Source organism: Medicago sativa, chromosome 8, assembly GCF_051527215.1.
Source record: "Medicago sativa cultivar Bolivia chromosome 8, Bolivia_mono, whole genome shotgun sequence".
In the NCBI taxonomy this organism is placed as follows: domain Eukaryota; kingdom Viridiplantae; phylum Streptophyta; class Magnoliopsida; order Fabales; family Fabaceae; genus Medicago; species Medicago sativa.
The window spans coordinates 71550615-71571853 of NC_140756.1; the positions used below are offsets into that span (position 1 = coordinate 71550615).

A 21239-nucleotide genomic window follows, 5' to 3' on the forward strand; every position below is an offset into this window, starting at 1 on the left:
AATTTTAAAAATATCATTATGAAATACAAATTAAATTTTTGTAGTCTCAATTGTATATTCTTTATCTTAGTATTTGAAGTTAGAAAATTAAACTCTCAGCGAACTAACATCTAAATATTCTTTAATAATAACTTATATATGATGATCTAATTCTACTTAGTGTGTGTTTAGATGTGAGTTTGAAACCATATCACGTTCCAATATCACGAAGCTTAAATTTGAAACTATTGCGTTGTCGTGAATTGTTGTAGCAAGTTTCATCAATTTGATGCATGTCCAAACATATACTTAACTGAGCATAATATAACTAAGTTGATCTCATAATCAGGGCTGTATTTGAGGCAGGGCGAAGTGGGCGACCGCCCTAGGCCTCAAAAAATAAGTACGAAATTTGGACCCTAAATTTTTATTTTAGGGTTCTATTAGGCCCTAAAAAATTTAGCCTAAGTTTACAACTCTATAATTATAAGACTTATTTTTTCTTAGTAGAAATCAAACTCATTACATTAAAATCGCCACACATTACTGTTGTGCATCAACCACTTGGGACAAATGATATGATAAGATGAATTTTTAATATATAAAGTATTGGTAAGATTTTTTTTTTACTCTAAAGTGGTCATAGCAAAAAAGATATGGTAAGATGATTGTATAAAAATGAAAACACTAATTAATTAGAGAAAGTCGTGTGCAGACACAAGCATTTAGGCACAAAATTTAGATATACATATAAATCAAAAAAATTCAAAGATAAATAAATTAGTCACATTAATCAATATCATTTTAATCATTTTTTTTAAAAAAAAAGATTAGTTTCATGGATGTATATCTAAATGTGAAGTGTTGGTAACTAGTAAGAGTTTTTCAATTAATTAACCTGTAAGAAGTTGACAGCAGTTTTAACAAGAAAGCCAAAACTCGACGCTGAAGCGAGCCGTATATTTTGGCTTTAACGTTGCTTGTGCTTGGTGGAGGAGAGCAGAAGAGATACGCATCTACGCAAGAGGCAAATGGCAGCTTTATTTGTAGGCCCAATATTATTAAATTATCTTAATCCTCTCTTTCATTTTATTTCATTGATTCCTTCTCCTTCTTATTACGTCTCTTTGCATTCTCCAAAAGTCGCTTATCACTTCTTGGCGCTACCAACTTCTAGAACATATAATCCAACTTGTTTCCACATTATTACCCTAAACAAAACAAAACAAAAATCTTCATGTTTATTTTGGGTTCCACTTTGGTGTCATAGTTGTGTGTCATTGGTGCCATAGTTTGCATCTCCACCACACACACACATCACACACACATCCCCACACATCAACTGTCAGGATTGCACCAATGGCACCAATGACACCCAAGCAATGTCATGGAAGTATTTTCCGTTTATTTTACCCTTAGGTGTTCCATGTTTACAACAAGTTGTGTCCTACTTGTCTGACGTCAATGTTCCAAAGCATTCTTCATTTTTTTAATCATCCCATTTCTCCAATCAATAGTTATATTGCATAAGGTCAAGGTCAAATATTGTGAACGTTATATACAATGAACTAAATTGAATGATCATTAGTTAATATTGAGTTTATATGATTAAAATATACGAGGTTCAAATTGAACTACTATAATAACTGAATGTTTATCCAACTACAGTACTAAACATGAAAACAGCGATGATTAAAAGAAAAAACTAATTTATTTAATTTGATTTAATATTTGATATTCCACGGTTACAGGTTTACACATCTCATATTTAGCAGAAAAAGAAAAAAGGAAAGAAAAAAATCACCGACGAACCATCATCTTTCTCTGACTCTCTAGAGAAATCCTGAACCGGTAACTCACGAAAATTCACCGAACTACAAAACCGTTTTACTCTTTTCACCACAATGAGTATTGTAAGCAAAACAGAGAAACGTTACGGCGCGTGAGAGACACGCTCAACACAAATACAGAAAATCCTCATATGAAAAGGTTGAGAACTTTCCGATCACCACCGTGACTCCACCGATCTCCAATCCCAGTTTCTAAACACGCCGTCGTCGTCACCGATTCCTCCGACGTCATCGACGGTGAACCAGGCCGGCGTTCCTCCACTGCCTTCTGTTGAAAAATTGGCGTCAATCGTAAATCAAGATTAATCGCCGCTGGAACCTTCACAAACTCCTCCGATCTCCTCCGTTTGCTTCCAGAACACACCTTATTACTAGATCGTGAGCTCGCCAGCCCGAAATTCGGATCGCGAATCTTCCAAATAGCATCAGCGCCACCGTCTTCCGCCTCAGAAGCTTCATCAGTGGCAGTGAGAGGTGCGTCCAGAAGTGTCAGCTCCGATAAAGGCCTAAGCGTGCCACCGCGAAGAACTGTCTCAACCGCTGCTTGACACACGTGCCAGTTTCCAGTCCAAAGAAGTCCAACAGCACCGTTCACAGGGTTAACCGTTCTTCCACACGCTTCAAACAGTAGAGACTGAAACAGAGCTGCTAAGAAAGAGCACACAAAATAAGCATTATTAATATGTATATGTATTGCATATATCAAATTTTGTTGACCAAACTTTCTCTTATATTTACGGACTCTAAGACCGGTTAATTAATTACCTGGTCTATGTGGTTCAGGGACGTTAGAAATGAAGGACATGAGACCAGCTCGACCAAAGAATTTGGCTACGAAAACAGTAGCGTGGCCTTGAGCTTCTGGAGTTTCGATCCATTGCAAGCAAGGTCGTAAAATACATGACTCACTGCAACCCTTTCGAAGAACTCGGCACCCATTGCAACTCATGTTTCTATTTTGGTGTTACAAAATCTCTCGCATGAAAAAAGAAAGAAATAATAGTATATGTTAATAGAAAGAGAGAATAGAAAGAAAGTGGTTTAGGAATAATGGAATGGAGAATGCGAATTGAAGTGATGTTGGGGTATAAATAAATAAAGGGGAGGAAGGAGAAGAAGAGGAGGTGTGGTTGGTAGTAAACTATGGTTGAGTTAAGGTTAGTTGCAAGCAAGTGGGGAGAGAGACGTGAAGGAGCGTGAGTGTGTGTTGTGTATTTGATTTAGAGGGCAGTGACCTTTTTTGTTTGTATGGGAGGGTGTGAGATTCCAATGTCTTGGGTGTGAGCGGCTCCGTGTTTCCGCGCATGAATGTTCCTCCACCGTTCGATTATTTTTTATTATTTATTATTACTACTCCCTCCGTTCCTTTTTAATTGTCACTTTTGCAAAATTCTTTTGTTTCTACTACCTCCGTTCCTTTTTAAGTGTCACTTTTCAACATTTTACACAAACCAAGACACTCAATAAATGTTACTTTTTCTTATACAATAATCTATACTTTTACTATAATAGCCTTAGTCATTTAATATCTTATTTCATATATTTCTCTCTCCACAATAAATAACTAAGGGTAATGTTGGTAAAACAACATTTATTGTTGCATTGAACTTTGAAAGTGACAGTTAAATAGGAACAAAAAATTTCTCCAAAACACTTAAAAAGGAACGGAGGGAGTAATTAACTGTCACTTTCAAAGTTCAATACAACAATAAATGTTGTTTTGCCTTTATTACCCTTGGTTATTTATCGCAGAGAGAGAAATATATGAAAAGAAATATTAAATGTTGAAGGTTATTATAGGAAAAAGATAAATTGTTGTATCAAAAGTAGTAAAATGTAATTGTTGTCTTGGTTTGTGTAAAAAACCCAAAAGTGACAATTAAAAAGGAACGGAGGGAGTAATATATATATTTTTTTTTATAAAATCATGCGTCATGAAACAAAACAAAATAAAAATTTTTTGGGGAGTTTTTAGAAACAATTCCCGCTACTATTTATCAGATTTTTTAGGTTTCATTCAAGGATATCTCAGATTTTGCTTGTTGTGTTCCATGTTATTCACAAGGGTCTTCTCTTAGCCAAAGATATATATAGATATTGACGAAGTTATTTGTTATTCTGACTCTTTGCAGTGTTTTAACTTTATTACATGTTCCAATGTGAGGCATCACATCTATGAGATGTTGATTCAATAAATAAAAGATTTGCTTTCCACCAATAGTAATGTTTCGGTTTGTCATACTCCTCCGGAGGAAAACTCTTATGCAAATTTTATGTATTGATTAGTCTTGTAACAAAAAAAAAATCATTTCTCACTTTCAAATTTATTCTATTTGAAATTTGAAATAAATTATTTTATTTTAAGAGAATTATTGACTATAATTTTTTGACTTTAATTTAAAATAATCTTGAGCAAAATAAATATAGAATTCCCATATGACATAGAAACCAACAATGAAATGTCCATGATTCACAAGTCGATCTATGCATGTATCACCTTTCCCGAAAAAATTAGAGTGAACTGATTCGGAGTTACCGATACCCCTAATGTTCCAAAACAGAAAATTCATTGAGAAGGTTTAGATTGGTCGCACTTTGATCGGGTTTTATACTCATTATTCCCATTTCCAGGCTTCATTTTCTTGCAGTGGCTTTTCGACACATATGGCTTGAAACATGTATGATCAATGTCCTCTCCGGCATCCCTAGCAGGAAAAACTTCCTAAAATACCTTAAGATGTTTTTTTGCAACACTAATCAAGATGAGATTTGATGATAGCACCTCAATAGGCGTTTTCGGATGCTGATCATGCTCAAGAAACTTCTCCTTAGGCACGTTCACCTCATGTTGCTCATGCACATCAGTGGACGACGATGTATCATCGATATCCTCTTTAGACTCCTTAACAGCTCATCATTATGCAATTATTCCTCTCTTTCGTGCACAACTGACTCTCTCTCTCTCTCTCTCTCTCTCTCTCTCTCAACAGTAAGAAATGGTTCTTGTCTAAGCAAACAATGTTCCACCTCAAATACTTTGGACTGGACATTCGCAACCATCTGCGACGCTGGTTCTTCCGTGACGTTATTCAAAGTAAAAATAATATTAGGAGCTGGCATGTAGAGGTTGAATCATCTAATGGGATGACTTCTACCTTTGTTGCATTACAATAACAGGTTCCTGAGAAGAAGACTCTTAAAGTGTTTGCATAACCATAACCAATTCTTGAGGTATCTCAGCATTACCTTCTAGGCGATGTAAGATGAGAGAATATGATGACACAGTTAGATTTACATCATTGTTAACATTAGAGGGTTGCAATCTAGGAAACTGAAGAACCTACTATTGAGTTTGTAAGGCCTTTGATTGTTCTTGTGTTTAGAGAAGTGTTTGAGTTTCTTTGTTTTTTTTATTTCTTGGTGTCATGTAGTTTTTACTAATAGTTTTTTGTTAGCTAGTGAAATAAAGCAATATTTACGGAACAAAATTAAAATAAAATGTTACTTATATTAACTAGTATTGTAATTCTTGAGTGATATTATATAATTGAGTCCATTTGCATATTTTTTTTTCCTTACCATAGAAATCTACATTTACAAAAGGCTACAAACAAACATTAGAATGATTATCCAAATATCTAATATAGGTATATCACAAACAACTAATATGATAAAGAGATAAAATGATGAATAAATAAAACCTATTATATATAAACAATTAATAAAAAATAATAAATTTATGAAATATTTTATATTGGATGTTGTAAAGAGACTTTATTTATTTCTTCAAAACAATATAAAACGAAACAAACACACAAGTGTGTGTGTGTGTTTTTTTTAAAGGGTGTGTGTGTTTGAAACCAATGAACAACACTCATTTAATAAATAAAAATATATTCTTTGATGTAAACTATATTTATGGTTGTATTTTTAAAAAATTAATATGACTAAGAATAAATATGAAAAAACTGATTAAATCATCCAGAGTAAGTTCATAAAAACATATCATCAATAAAAATTCATGACTAATTTTTTTCTTTATATAACCATTATACGTTTTCATCATAAAAAATGATGATAGTGATTATGATGAAATTTTATTCTTTTTTTAAGATAAATTATTTATCGAATCAAAATGTCAAAACGCACAAATCCATATGAACTTTTTAGAAAATCATATCTACAAGAAAGTTTGTGAACATATAGATAACAATATACCATTGATTTAGATGCACAATCCCTTATAGTGTTTAAAACATTATCTTTTTATTTGATATAATAATAAATTTACAAGAGAATTATTCAATAAAGCCTTATAATCAAACAACATTTATTAAATTAATTCTGAAGAGGTACAAATGAAGTGAGGTTCCTAAAGTGTTGTTGTAATTTCTCCAACACAGCAATATTATATTTGTTTGAAGCCGAACCATCACCAGCAGTAATGTTGAGACAATAGATTATTCCATCGACAACCTTTGTCTCACCACTGATGATGTTCTCCAATTTCAGGTTCAACCCAGCTTGCTTGTCGTGCTCGGTAACTGCATAGTTGGCGATATCAATCACATGCGGGTCATTGATATTCTTGATGGGCTCCCAATCCCCCGCGATGGCTTGATTTCTCACAGACATAGAGGCCAGAAATCCTAGAAGGAGAAGCACTACAAATTGGAGTTTCATAATGCTTAAATCGTAATTATTGTAGTATTCAAAGGTTTCTAAACTGTGTTGGTGTGTATTGGTGTTGGCTAGTTGTTTGCTTATATAGTACAAGTTATACCAAAACTGTCATTTCATAATTGTAAATACATTTGACCGATATAAATAATTTAATTAAAGATGTTGACCCATATAAATGATCCTAATTAAAGATGTTGACCAAAAATAATATTAATATCTAATATAAAAACTACTATGGAATGAAATATGATTAAAAAATATATTCTAAAATGTCAAATGTATTGGTTCTAAATTCTAAACCAAATACATTTTACTTGCAAGGCTCATTTTCACTTATATTTTATTCTATAAAGTATAATAAAGTTACATAATGGTGAAATGGTAGTTTTACATGTGTATTTCATTATTAAATTTCACCATATAAACAAGGGAAGATCCATGATTAATTTTTTGGTGTGACTAAAATAAAGGTAATCAGAATTGAATCAAACCTTAAACCGATTTAGGTAAGGGATTAAGGGTTTAAAGGTCAGATCTGGGTTGAACCGAGGTTGAACCGATGTTAATTGAATAGATGGTTTTTATTTTTATATAAAGAATACACACAAGGAATTATATCATATTAACGTTTCACACTATTAAAAATCAAATTATCTCAATAAATATTGGTTCATGTTAAAATTTAAAATGATATAGCTATTTTTTTTATTGATATGAATAGTACTTATAATTTATGCATAAGAATACATAAATGGAATAAACTCTTGTTTTAGGCGGAATTTTGTTCTTTCCAATTTTAACCCTTAATTTAAAATATCTTATTACTTTTATCGTTTCTATTAGCTATTTAAACTATCAATTAAAAAATTAGTTAAATCTTATTAAAAAAAATCCACAATTATAGAGAAACAATATAAAATATCATAAAAAAAACATTACTTTAATCTTATATGTCAAAATATTAGTGCAACAGAAACAAGCCCCTAAAAAAAGTGCAACAAAAAAGGGATAGACAAACATGTTAGTGCTCGTCTATCCACTAGTAATAATATAGAGTTTGTCTAAAAAAGGTAATAACAAAGATTTGATTTATATGATGTATATTTTTCTTCTTAAGAAATTGATATGTGCTCTTCGTATCATTATTTTTACCAAAAAAATAACATTTCATCATTTTGTCTATTTATCATATTAGTTGTTTGTGATATACTTTATTAGATATTTGCATAATCATTCTAATGCATGTTTGTAGCCTTTTGCATAGGAAAAATATATGCAAATGGACTCAATTATATAATATCACTCGAGAATTACAATACTAGTTAGAATAAGCAACATTTTATTTTAATTTTTTTTCGTAAATATTGATTTATTTCATTAACCAAAAACTATTAGTAAAAACTACATGGCACCAAGAAATCAAAAACAAAGAAACTCGAACACTTCTCTAAGCAAAAGAACAATCAAAGGCCTTACAAACTCAACATTAGGTTCATCAGTTTCATAGATTGCAACCCTCTAATGTAAACAATCCTTTTGATCTAACTAAGGGGCTCCTAAACTGTTTGATACACATTTTAAAATATTCTACCATTCTTCTCCTCCCAAATCAAATAATAAGTCACACTCACAACCATTCTACTTAGTTGATGCATAACATTGTTCATGTTGTACTGATGTTTATTTTACGCAATTGCAAAATGCTTGTCCAAACAACATCATAATACTCGCAATTGAAAAAGAGGCGGGAATGAGATTCATTCTCCTTCTTACAAAAAAGGTCACAATGTATATCATCTTTGTCTAACCCTTCACAAGTTGGCAATCGAGCATGTATATCTAACCAATTAACAGACAAACACTTAGAAAATGTTGGGTTATTGCAAATCATTTTGCTCCATCTAACATTTTCAAAGTCATCTCTTAAGATATTATACATTTTCTTGATAGAAATGTGTGGGGTTTGAAGAACATTATCATATGCATTAGCAAAATTCGTTGCTGCATTTAAGACTTTTTTCACTATCCATGAAGCTTGAGTTGGAACTTTAATAAGTAGTATGTTTCTCCCTTTCGTATAGGATTCATGAACCCATTTTACCCATAAAAGATCTTTCTTGTTAGCCAATTTCCAGAATTATTTATTCAAAGCAATTTGGTTCCAACATTTTAGATCAATGACATTCCACCCACCAGTTGTTTTAGGCAAACAAATATACTCTCAAGCAACAAGAGCTCTTTTGAAAACACCATATCTACGAGTCCAGATAAACACTCTACAAACAATTTGAATTTATTTGAGCACTTTATAAGGAAGAGCAAATACCTGACTCTAATAAGTTTGCACACAAAATAACACTAACTTAATGAGATTTAATCTACCAACATAGGATAGCAACTTAGAGGACGAGGTTTCAATCCTACTAATAATTTTCTTCACAAAATGCTAACATTGCATTACATTCTGTTTTTTTGGAGGATTAAGATACCCCATGGTATCTAAAAGGGATCTCTCACTTGACAAGCTTAAATTTATCAAGAATTTCATCTAACTTCAGTAGATACGATCTCTGAGCAAAGTAAATCTTGTTGGTGTTGAGCTAGAATTGGCCCTCTTAGGACCACATTCCAATCCACCATAGGTAAAAAATCGGTTGCACACCCCCATCAACTTAGATTTATGCCTATACTTATCAACAATACTTGTGTGACTTTGATTCCTAAAATACCAAATGCTACGTCTGTTAATAACTTTAGCTCCATATCTTGTTGCTCAGTGATTTATAAGATAATCCCTAACATTCTAACAAATAGAATGCAAGGCGTTTTGAATTGCATTGTGTGTAAGAAGTAACTAAAATATTTATCACACTATTAAAATTAAAAAAACAATTAATTTCCTATTAAAAATAAAACCTATTATATATAAACAATTAATAAAAAATAATAAATTCATGAAATATTTTATATTGAATGTTATAAAGAGATTTTATTTATTTCTGTGTGTGTGTTTTAAAGGGTGTGTGTGTTTGAAACCAATGAACAACACTCATTTAATAAATAAAAATATATTCTTCGGTGTAAACTATATTTATGGTTGTATTTTTAAAAAATTAATATGACTAAGAATAAACATAAAAAATTAATTAAATCATCAAGAGTAAGTTCATAAAAACATACCATCAATAAAAATTCATGACTAATTTTTTTAGTTATACAACCATTATACCTTTTCATAAAAAATGATGATAGTGATGATGATGAAATTTTATTCTTTTTTCTAGATAAATTATGGGTTAATAGTGTTTTTCACCCCTGTAATATAGGTCATTTCCGGTTTTCGCCCCTGTAAAATTTTCGGTTTGATTTGTATCCTTGTAAATTTTTTTTTTCCAGAAAACACCCCTCCCTCGTCCAACTCAGCAAATTCGCTTACGTGGCGCTGATTTGACATTTTTTTCATTTTTTATTTTTTTTAAATGGTCAGGTGTAAAAAATCCACATCAGATTTTATTTTTAAAATATTTGAAAATAAATTTTAAAAAATAAAAAAAATCATAAAAATATTCAATTTTTTTACCAAAAATTAAAAAAATCGATTTTTTTTTTAAAAATTCAGAAAAAATATTAAGATTTTTTCTGAAATATAAAAAAAATAGAAAAATAGTCATATTTGTTTCCAAAAAATTTAAAAATTGAAAAAAAATAATTTTAAAAATTAGAAAAAATCAGAAAATATAATCAGATTTTTTTAAAAATTAAAAAGATTTTAAAAAATTCTGGAATTTAATTTTCAAAATTACAAAAGAGTTCCGATTTTTTGAAAAAAAAAATCTGAAATTTTTATAAAAATCCGTATACAAATATAGAAAAAATTCAGATTTTTTATTCGAAAATTTTATACCACAATTTTAATAAAATATTGGGAAAAAAATCATTTCCTTCCACAAATTTTTTTTTGCCTAATGATGCTAACAAAAATCCAGTTTGGGGCTATAATAAGATTTTTTGTTATCAAATAATATCATAGGGTTTTGCCATCGTCGTGGAAAGAGTTTATAAGATTTATGATTTCTACCTCCTCTAAGGAAGAGATTAATTCTAGGAAAAATGGAATTTCCACGACTTTTATAAAACCCTCTAAATTTGTGTCCATGTTTTTAAAAATTATTATTTTTTTCAGAATTTTTATAATTTTTTTCCAGAATTTATGACATTTTTTTTGTATTTTGAAAATTAAATTCCAGAATTTTTTAAAATAATTTTAATTTTAAAAATATCGGATTATATTTTCTGATTTTTTATAATTTTTTAAATTTCAAAAAAATATGTTAATAATTTTTTATAATTTTTAAAATTTCTGAAATAAATTAGATTTTTTCGATTTTTAAATTTTTTGGAAAAAAATATGACTATTTTTCTGTTTTTAAATTTTTGGAAAAAATCTTAATATTTTTTCTGAATTTTTTAAAAAATAATTTTCGATTTTTAAATTTTTTGGAAAAAAACTGAATATTTTTATGATTTTTTTGGATTTTTTTTATTTTTTAAAATTTATTTTCAAATATTTTAAAATTAAAATATGATGTGGAAATAATAAAAAAATAAAAAAATAAAAAAAAATGTCAAATCAGCGCCACGTAAGCGAATTTGCTGAGTTGGACTGGGGAGGGGTGTTTTCTGAAAAAAAAAGTTTTACAAGGATGCAAATCAAACCGAAAATTTTACAGGGGCGAAAACCGGAAATGACCTATTATACAGGGGTGAAAAACACTATTAACCCATAAATTATCTACAAGAAAGTTTGTGAACATATAGATAATAGTATACCATTGATTTAGATGCACAATCCCTTATAGTGTTTAAAACATTATCTTTTTATTTGATATAATAATAAATTTACAAGAGAATTATTCAATAAAGCCTTATAATCAAACAACATTTATTAAATTAATTTTGAAGAGGTACAAATGAAGTGAGGTTCCTAAAGTGTTGTTGTAATTTCTCCAACACAGCAATATTATATTTGTTTGAAGCCGAACCATCACCAGCAGTAATGTTGAGACAATAGATTATTCCATCGACAACCTTTGTCTCACCACTGATGATGTTCTCCAATTTCAGGTTCAACCCAGCTTGCTTGTCGTGCTCGGTAACTGCATAGTTGGCGATATCAATCACATGCGGGTCATTGATATTCTTTATGGGCTCCCAACCCCCCGCGATGGCTTGATTTCTCACAGACATAGAGGCCAGAAATCCTAGAAGGATAAGCACTACAAATTGGAGTTTCATAATGCTTAAATCGTAATTATTAGTATTCAAAGGTTCCCAAACTGTGTTGGTGTGTATTGGTGTTGGCTAGTTGTTTGCTTATATAGTACAAGTTATACCAAAACTGTCATTTCATAATTGTAAATACATTTGACCGATATAAATAATTTAATTAAAGATGTTGACCCATATAAATGAACCTAATTAAAGATGTTGACCAAAAATAATATTAATATCTAATATAAAAACTACTATGGAATGAAATATGATAAAAAAAAATATATTCTAAAAAGTCAAATGTATTGGTTCTAAATTCTAAACCAAATACATTTAACTTGCAAGACTCATTTTCACTTATATTTTATTCTATAAAGTATAATAAAGTTCCATGATGGTGAAATGGTAGTTTTACATGTGTATTTCATTATTAAATTTCACCATATAAACAAGGGAAGGTCCATGATTAATTTTTTGGTGTGACTAAAATAAAGGTAATCAGAATCAGACCAAACCTTAAACCGATTTAGGTAAGGGATTAAGGGTTTAAAGGTCAGATCTGGGTTGAACCGAGGTTGAACCGATGTTAATTGAATAGATGGTTTTTATTTTTATATAATGAATATACACATAAGGAATTATATCATATTAACGTTTCACACTATTAAAAATCAAATTATCTCAATAAATCTTGGTACATGTTAAAATTTAAAATGATATAGCTATTTTTTTATTGATAGGAATAGTACTTATAATTTATGCAAAAGAATACATAAATTGATAGCTATTTTTTTTTTTATTGTTTCAGGCATAAATGGAAAGAATGATATTCTGCCAAAACAAGAGTGTATTCCATTTAGGCATAAATTTAAAATGATATAGCTATTTTTTTATTGATAGGAATAGTACTTATAATTTATGCAAAAGAATACATAAATTGATAGATATTTTTTTTTATTGTTTTAGGCATAAATGGAAATAATAAAATTCTGCCCAAAACAATAGGGTATGAGTTTGAACCTATAATTCTTTACTTCTTTGCTTTGTGGTTAGTGTGCGTTAATTTCGTTTCTTATCTCTTTGAAATAGAATATAATCAGTTTAGAGTCCAAAAAAAAAAAAATACTTGTCAATTAGATTATTGACACTTACATTCAATCTTTACCGAGTAGTGTGGGATGAACACTGTATTCATTAAAAATTGAAATTCAATCTTTACCGAGTAGTGTGGGATGAACATTGTATTCATTAAAAATTGAAAGAGCACAAGCAGAGAAAATCGTGTTTGAAAATGAAGAAATTATGATATAAATCTTAGGCAAATTAATGAAATCAATTTATGCAACCATAGAAATCATGGTTGGAAACTAAAGAAAATATAATAAATCTTAGGCAATAATTTAACAAGGACATTTCAGATATGGCACATACTATTGTTTGTTGCCTACTCTAATAAGTCACGGTATTTTTCTTGAGAATAGGACACAATTGTAACAATGCTGGCTACCTCACTTACTATGGAAGAAACTAGGACCGCTCTCTTCAGTATGGATATCTATAAATCTCCAGGATCTGATGGATTCCATCGAATTTTTTTTCAAAAATCAACGGAGCACTGTGGAAAATTCTATTCACAATCTTATCTAGGAATGCTTTAACATTCCTTCTAAGATCAGGGAGCTAAATCAGACTCTTATCACTTTGATTCTGAAATGTAATGATCCTACTAAAGGGAATCACCTTATATCCATTGCTTTATGTAATGTGAGCTATAAAATAATTTCAAAAATCTTAGCTCATAGAATAAGTAATATCATGTCTTATGTTGGTCTCACAACATCAAAGTAAGTTTTATACCAGGACGATCTTCAACTTCAAAGTAGTTTTAAGCTACTACAAGCTTTATGTTAATATACCGTGATTGGTCTATATCAATGAAACATAAAGCTTTTCCTAAAAAAAAAAAATGAAACATAAAGCTTGTGATAAATGAGATTGTGAAGATACAGAGGAGCTTTGGTCTAAGGTAATTAAAGAAGAACGTTGGAGTAAGTTCTTCGGTCTTGAACTTTTTTTTGGATTGAATGGAACTTGATGTGTAAGGAAATTGTTAATATACCTTGGGATTTGTCTATATTCTTTGAAGTTATGGTGTGGGATCTTTGAAAGGACAGGACATGCTCATATTTTCTCATCAGTCATATATGAGAGATAAGCTATGAATTTCGGTTAGCAATCACGTTAATGATATTGTAACAGAATTACAAGCGCCCAAGGTATCTAGGGAATCAATAATGCACATCAAAAGCATAATTGAATCCATCCTCTAGACGATTCAAACTCAATGTAGATGGATCGTATTTTACGAACAACGGAAGCTCGGCTTATGGTGCTTTGGTTCATGATCAACATGGTAAATTTGTGTATGGCTTTATGTGTACAATCACCTCTTCAAATGTTCTTTCAACTAAATTGTGGGTGATTCCATCCGGCTCTCAGTTTGTTCAATCCCAGCACTTGCTACACGTGTTAATTGAATACGATTCTAAAGTAGCCGTGAATCTGATTCCAAAGTAGCAGTGAATATGATTCAATGTGGTTACACCAACATTTCTTATTTATACCTTGTACTTGCAGACATCCTTCGTATTCTCGAGACTCCAAATATGCACCTTGAGTTACATCATGTTAACCGCAATGCAAATAAATGTGCAGGGCCGGACCTAGGGCATAGGCCGAGAGTACGACGGCCTAGGGCCCATGCAAGTAAGGGCCCAAAAAATTAAGTTGAAAGGGTGTATATAGAAATATTTGGTGTTTGGGGGGGTATATATAGCAAAATTCGCTGAAAAGGCCCCAAACATTGACAAGATGAAGGGATAGGCTGAAATCTGTTAATTTTTTTGGCCCTTTTGGCGCGATTTGCTATACATACCTGATGTAGCACAAAAATTTCTATATACACCCTCCTAAAAAAATTTGGTTGTTCTTAATAATATATGCTAAAAAAATTATTATCTAAGAAATTGGTGATACTTTTTTGGGCCCTTTGTTCCTCATAATGTGTCTCACTAATATTAAAAATATCGATGGTATTTATTATATAAGAAATTAGGATAATTTTCATAACAAAATAAATTCTATTTTAGTTGAAAATGGACCTACTAGAAAAATTCATCTTAATCTTGTCTTTCAAAGATTCCAAAAAAATAAATCATATCAATATAGTAATGTCAACTTTCTTGAGTTGATTGAAAGGGTTGCATAATTGAATTTGATAATGTAAGATCATGTGAAACACATTAATCATTATGAAACTGATGTGAAATCTCTGCGGAGAAAAAACCGATGTGAGATGCATATGCTTTTCTGTTTTCTTGTTCTTTTTATCAGTAACTGCATTTGACATACACTATTTTGGGGTGCTAAAATTTCAATCTACTTCACATATGTTATTGTTCTCTACTTCTACGGTATTTTATTTTGTTTTGGTGTCTATAGAGTATTTGAGTTATTTTCAGATGTTGTCTAAAAAACTATTTATTTGGTAGTGAAAATATCCCTTTTTTCTATCCCTTTTATACATGATGTCTATAAGTTATAGTACCACTATTTTACAATCAATCCCACGTGTTACTTATAGTTATTTACATAGATACAAATGTTGCCAACTGTTTTGGACTACATTTATATATTATCGACACATAATCAAAGAATCAATGATTATATATGATAAGTATAAATAATACAATCATTCACTAACTTTTATATAGGTATTGAATAAAATAAACAAGAGTTGTATATATGACAACAATCCATATGAAAGCTAGAATCCATTTTCTTTGTATAACACTTGCATGCTTTTTGGGAGTTAAGGTGATTTTGACAAAAAAAAAATTATTGAAATATCATGCACCGTAATTCATGGTAACTTGTTTTAAATTCTTCGGTAATCCACCGATGTAGATTGAATCTAGCAAATGAACTAATCTCTCACTCAACGAATCAAAGTTTAAGTGTGTGTTTGTTTTAGATTTTTAAATCTATGAAAGGTGAAAAACCATATCTCAATGCACAATTTAATAGTAGAATATAATGAAAAGTTAAAAATTTCAGCTTCACTCCAAATATGCATCTAATCTTTCCAACCGCTACACCAAACAAAGGCTAAATCACATTTGAAATAAATACCCATATTTAGTTTTGACACACTTTAAATAGAATTATACGGTAACATACTAGTGTAGCACCTTTTGGAAATCCAATCAAAGCGTGGTCCACCACAAAAAGAGAGGGTAAGAAAGTCAAATCAAAGTTATCAAAATGAAAGCCATGGTTAATTCCAAATTGAAAATGATTTGTCTACAACAATGATTAAAATGATTAATTCCAAATCATTTAAAAGGAGCCCATTGCAGAGTAGGTAGCCTCATCAGTTTGTAAACTACTACTAATTCTCTCCTCCTATATTTATCAGTGTGTGCCTTGTAAAGATATCACACTAGAAATGGCTCGTTATGGTTCAAGAATGTTGGTGCCCGTAGACTTAAAGAAGAAGCCATGGGAGCAGGAACTACCTCTTCACAATAGGTGGCATCCAGATATACCTCCAGTTGCAGAGGCTACAACTGGTGAACTTTTTAGAGTTGAAATGATAGATTTCAGTGGAGGTGCTATCACTAAGAATTATACTGCTGAAGATGCAAAACATGTTGATCTCTCAGCTGTGAGTTCTTTATTCATTTATCTTGTGTGTGTGTGTTCAAATATAGTTGTTTAATTACAAGTTTCAAGTGTTTTCAATTTTCTTAAAATTACTAATTAATAGATAATGAAACATATCACACATCACTGATTAAATATATATTCCTGATTTTTTATTTTATCAAAATATGATTTATTTTTTTTTAATTGTCATCCTTTAATTTTCTTTCCACATTCAAAAGAAAATGTTTACCTCAAAATAGTTGATACCAAAAATGTACTAATATGTATTTAAGTCTTGTCTGAGTATTTTTTTCTTTGTAACTATGTGATCGGTGTCCAGTATTCACCTACTTTGTCGATAACTAATTAATCTCCTTTGGAAATCTAATTGACCATATTTAGTGAGATCTGAGCTCTGTTTATTTTAACTATGCTTATTCCATTTATAAGGTTCGAATTCGAGACTTTGTTTGATATTTTTACTCTAAATACATTTTTTTTTTATAAATAAAACATAAACACCGTTATCTAAGGTTAAATATAATTATAATATCTACTACCTTAATATATAAGGATTCAAACCATCAAAATCATCTACAAGTATATCATAAAGTTGAATATGATATACACCGCATTTTCAATCATTCATTGGGATATCCAAATAACAATTCAAATCAAGTCACTATATGTGGTCCTTCCACCAGTGGAAAACCGGTCCCCTTCCTCAGAGTAATGCCAAATATTGTAATAACAATATCTAAAGTCTAAACAAACTCCAACATATCATTGTACATGTTTGTCCATATGGCACCACCAACTCCAAGACTAGTTGTGCCAATAGACCTAAAAAAGAAGCCATGTGAACAGAAACTTCCTCTCCATAATAGATGGCACCCTGACATACCCCCTGTGGCAGATGTTAATAGTGATGAAGTCTTTAGAGTAGAAATGGTAGATTGGACTGGAGGTGCTATTAAAGATGACAATTCAGCACTTGATATAAAACTTTTAGACCTCTCAGTTGTAAGTGTAAATTAAGTGTATGTTTGGATTAGCTTATTTTTGTTTATCTATTAGCATAAACACTCGTGAGTTGTGACACTGTTTGAGAGAGCTTATGAAAGAATTTTATGACCAGTTCATAAATTGTTTTCAACTTATATTTCGAGATAGCTTGTGAAAACAACTTATAGATTATAAAAAAACAGTTCCACTTTATTTTATCTTGTGTGATAAAAATAGTTTATTCATAAGCATTTATATGATAAGTGCAGGGCCGTTCCTTGGGGAGTGCAAAGAGCTCAACCGAGCTGGGCCTCCCAAAGTGATGGGCCTCAAGAAAATAATTATTTCTCAATATTCCCACCCCCATTCAAAAAAGAAAAATAAACATGTTTCATGTTTCAATTTCTAAGTAAAAAATCATGTTACATGTTTCTATTTCTAAGTTAAAAAACACGTCTTTAGCAAAAATAATTGCTAATTTTGATTTCGGCGGCTAATAATCATTATACGAGTGTTATTTTCAATTTAAACAGAAGATTAATCTTTTAAAAAAATTGTGTTTTTTTTATTAGGGATCTATTTTTACTATGAGAGCCGAGCCTCCAGTTTCATAGGAACGGTCCTGAATAAGTGTTTATGCTATAAGCTGCAAAATAATCTGTTTATCCAAACATGGGCCAAATGTTTGCAAAATCATGCATTAGTCTACTTCAACCGTTAGATCAAGATTGTAAATCATGTTCTTTTAAGTCTGACTCATAGTTGACTGATAAGTGGAAAAGTCACTGGAATGAGATATAACATAGTTTACTGATAAGTGGACAAGTCACTTGAGTGAAATATAACATGGTTTAGTGATAAATGGACAAGTCACTCGAGTGAGATATAATATGTGAAACAAGCATTTTTTTTTTTTTTTTTTATATATATAATGTGTGTACTATACTATACAAATGTCTTTTTTTTTTTTTGTAATTAATTTTGAATGATGGGGAAATGGGCCAGGTCCATCACCTTAGTGGGCCGATAAGAATTGTGGACAGTGATGGTATCCCAGCCCAGCCCGGAGATTTGCTTGCAGTTGAAATATGCAACTTGGGTCCTCTCCCTGGTGATGAATGGGGCTTTACAGCAACATTTGACAGAGAAAATGGAGGTGGTTTCTTGACAGATCATTTTCCTTATGCCACAAAAGCTATATGGTACTTTGAAGGAATATATGCTTATTCACCTCAGATACCAGGTTAAAGGACTAATACAAACACCACCTTTTGTTTATATAACCACTCTGGAATATAAGCAACAAAAAACTCATGTTTTGTGATTTATAATATGAACAAAGCTTAACTAATTTTACCACATTTAATGCTATTTTAATGAGATTAACTACTTTTCTTAAAGGATGTGAAGTAGTTATCTTTTTGCTTATTATATATGAGAGGAGAGAGTATACAAACTTAGTTAAAGTGAATTATACAATGCACTTTCTACATATTTTACAACTTATGTGATCATTTTTGTTGGATAGGAGTGAGGTTTCCAGGTATAACACATCCTGGTATAATAGGAACTGCACCATCAATGGAACTCCTAAACATATGGAACGAAAGGGAAAGAGATGTTGCAGAAAATGGTATTCAGTCTCTCAAACTATGCGAGGTTTTGCATAGCAGACCCTTGGCAAACTTACCAACAGAAAAAAGTTGTCTCCTTGGAAAGGTAATATGAATAAATAAATATGTAATTGTGTCCGTTTTGACATTAGCAATGTGATGTGTCCGTATATGCTTCATAGCTTATACAATACAAGTTACATAGACCATTGTTTTGTTGGCTTGTTAAGAAATCAAACAAGATTTCATTTCAATTATTGAGTCCCTTTTCTTGAAACTCTTGTAGATTGAAAAAGGTACTGATAAATGGGAGAAGATTGCAAGGGAAGCAGCAAGAACAATACCGGGAAGAGAAAATGGTGGAAATTGTGACATAAAGAATCTAAGCAGAGGTTCAAAGGTATACCTTCCTGTTTTTGTAGAAGGAGCTAATCTCAGTACAGGTGACATGCACTTCTCACAGGGTGATGGTGAGGTCTCATTATGTGGTGCAATAGAAATGAGTGGTTTCTTGGAACTCAAGTTAGTATATAACTTAAATTAATTCATATCTTAGAAAACTTGTTCCTTCCATACAATTATGTTAATAATACCCTCTTTTATTGTGCCATAATCAGGTGTGAAATTATAAGAGGAGGAATGAAAGAGTACCTTACACCAATGGGCCCCACTCCCCTTCATGTCAACCCAATATTTGAGATAGGCCCCGTTGAACCAAGATTCTCAGAGTGGTTAGTGTTTGAGGGCATTAGTGTGGATGAAAGTGGGAGGCAACACTACCTAGATGCAAGTGTTGCATACAAACGAGCAGTACTCAATGCTATTGACTACATATCCAAGTTTGGCTACTCAAAAGAACAGGTTCAACTACACAACACTAAAATGTCCAAGCATACATGTTTTTGCCCATACGAAAATGAATTTAATTTATATGCACTGTCAACTTTAAAAAAAAAATAACATGTCAAATGAGATCTAGTTACGTAGATATTTGTGGAGATATTTTAGATCCGAATAAAACAAAATGACTTCATGAAGTAATTTGATTGAGTGTATGCATAAAAAAGTTTTTTAGTGTTGATGCATTGAAATTCATCTCTATGTAAAAAAGGATCAAGTATGTTACATCACAAAAGGCAACAAAAAAAAAAAAAAAACTATGGCTAATTGCTATCCCTTAAACATTATTCAGGTCTACCTTCTACTATCTTGTTGTCCCTGTGAAGGAAGAATATCTGGAATTGTTGATGCCCCTAATGCTTGTGCAACATTGGCCATCCCAACAGCTATATTTGACCAGGTAAATATATATGTCAATTGTCAACTCCCCTAATGTAAAATAAAACTATGTCTAATACATTGGCTATTTATAACAAAATTCTCAATCATATTAGGATGCTTGATTGTGATTAAATACTGTAGTTTTTTAAAATGATTCATTTGATATAACTTTAAATAATAGTTATGTGGCTTGATGTTTTTGCAGGATATTCGTCCTAAAAATAACAAAGTACCAGTTGGACCCCGCCTTGTAAAGAAACCAGATGTCTTCAAATGCACTTATGATGGAAACTTGCCCATCACAAAAAATCTCAGTGCCTCATCTTGATTTGTATTAGCTTGGATTTAAATCACATGCTTCTGTAACATATCCCATAATCTTGTGATTTAAGCCACAAAAATAAAGTTTGTTGGAAACATTTTGACATATGTATTACATGCAACTGTTTATGGCATAGTTTGGTTGAATTTATTTTTGATTTAGTTTCTGTTTGATTCTGCGTTTGTAAGCCGAGTTCAAATAAGGAGAATGCTAACCAGTGCCCTAGGGGCATTGGTTAAACATTCAAAATAAGTAAGTTTTAATGAAAAAGTTGTGTAATCATTACTTAATAAAAAGTAACATGTATATATTTCCAAGACAAAATTTCTATTTGTAGATTCCTTAACCAACTGGTTAGCAAGACCCTTCAAATAAAAGCTGCATTTTGCAGCTACAACTCCTATGTGGGTTTCAATGTGAAAGTAAACATATGCTTAGACTTGTACCGGCATCGACATTGAACAATTAGTGTTGAGGTCATCCAGTTGGATGCTTTGGAAGGTTTGCAATTATAAAATTTTGAATTGG

At 31.0% G+C, this 21239-nt stretch overlaps 2 protein-coding genes and 2 pseudogenes across 3 annotated transcripts; 1 reads left to right on the plus strand and 3 right to left on the minus strand.

Moving 5' to 3' along the window:
- Positions 1 to 1671: 1671 nt before the first annotated feature.
- Positions 1672 to 2893, minus strand: LOC146901160 (LOB domain-containing protein 38-like). Its single transcript, XM_085735369.1, has 2 exons — positions 2595 to 2893; positions 1672 to 2474 (listed from the first exon to the last, which is right to left on the minus strand). The coding sequence occupies exons 1-2, from the start codon at positions 2776 to 2778 to the stop codon at positions 1957 to 1959; spliced, it is 702 nt and encodes a 233-aa protein (XP_085591495.1). The 5' UTR covers positions 2779 to 2893; the 3' UTR covers positions 1672 to 1956.
- Positions 2894 to 6070: 3177 nt separating this feature from the next.
- LOC146901161 (cysteine proteinase inhibitor 5 pseudogene) lies at positions 6071 to 6557 on the minus strand (annotated as a pseudogene).
- Positions 6558 to 11365: 4808 nt separating this feature from the next.
- Positions 11366 to 11866, minus strand: LOC146901162 (cysteine proteinase inhibitor 5 pseudogene; annotated as a pseudogene).
- A 4348-nt stretch (positions 11867 to 16214) lies between these two features.
- On the plus strand, positions 16215 to 20861 carry LOC146901163 (uncharacterized). Of its 2 annotated transcripts, none has more exons than XM_085735371.1 (7): positions 16215 to 17513; positions 18501 to 18738; positions 19024 to 19214; positions 19395 to 19630; positions 19726 to 19969; positions 20301 to 20408; positions 20595 to 20861. In XM_085735371.1, the coding sequence occupies exons 1-7, from the start codon at positions 17283 to 17285 to the stop codon at positions 20715 to 20717; spliced, it is 1371 nt and encodes a 456-aa protein (XP_085591497.1). In that variant the 5' UTR covers positions 16215 to 17282; the 3' UTR covers positions 20718 to 20861. The 2 variants fall into 2 exon arrangements, with proteins under 2 accessions (XP_085591497.1, XP_085591496.1); XM_085735370.1 differs by having other exon boundaries at positions 16215 to 16509.
- Positions 20862 to 21239: the final 378 nt, after the last annotated feature.

Excerpts from the sequence above, each read along its gene's own strand:
- LOC146901160 (XM_085735369.1), bottom strand. The coding sequence starts at position 2,778 with ATGAGTTGCAATGGGTGCCGAGTTCTTCGAAAGGGTTGCAGTGAGTCA. Across the intron at positions 2,475-2,594 it reads CCCTGAACCACATAGACCAG|CTCTGTTTCAGTCTCTACTG; the intron begins GTAATTAATTAA and ends CTTTCTTAGCAG.
- LOC146901163 (XM_085735371.1), top strand. The coding sequence starts at position 17,283 with ATGTTTGTCCATATGGCACCACCAACTCCAAGACTAGTTGTGCCAATA. Across the intron at positions 18,739-19,023 it reads TTATTCACCTCAGATACCAG|GAGTGAGGTTTCCAGGTATA; the intron begins GTTAAAGGACTA and ends TTTGTTGGATAG. Across the intron at positions 19,631-19,725 it reads AGTGGTTTCTTGGAACTCAA|GTGTGAAATTATAAGAGGAG; the intron begins GTTAGTATATAA and ends TGCCATAATCAG.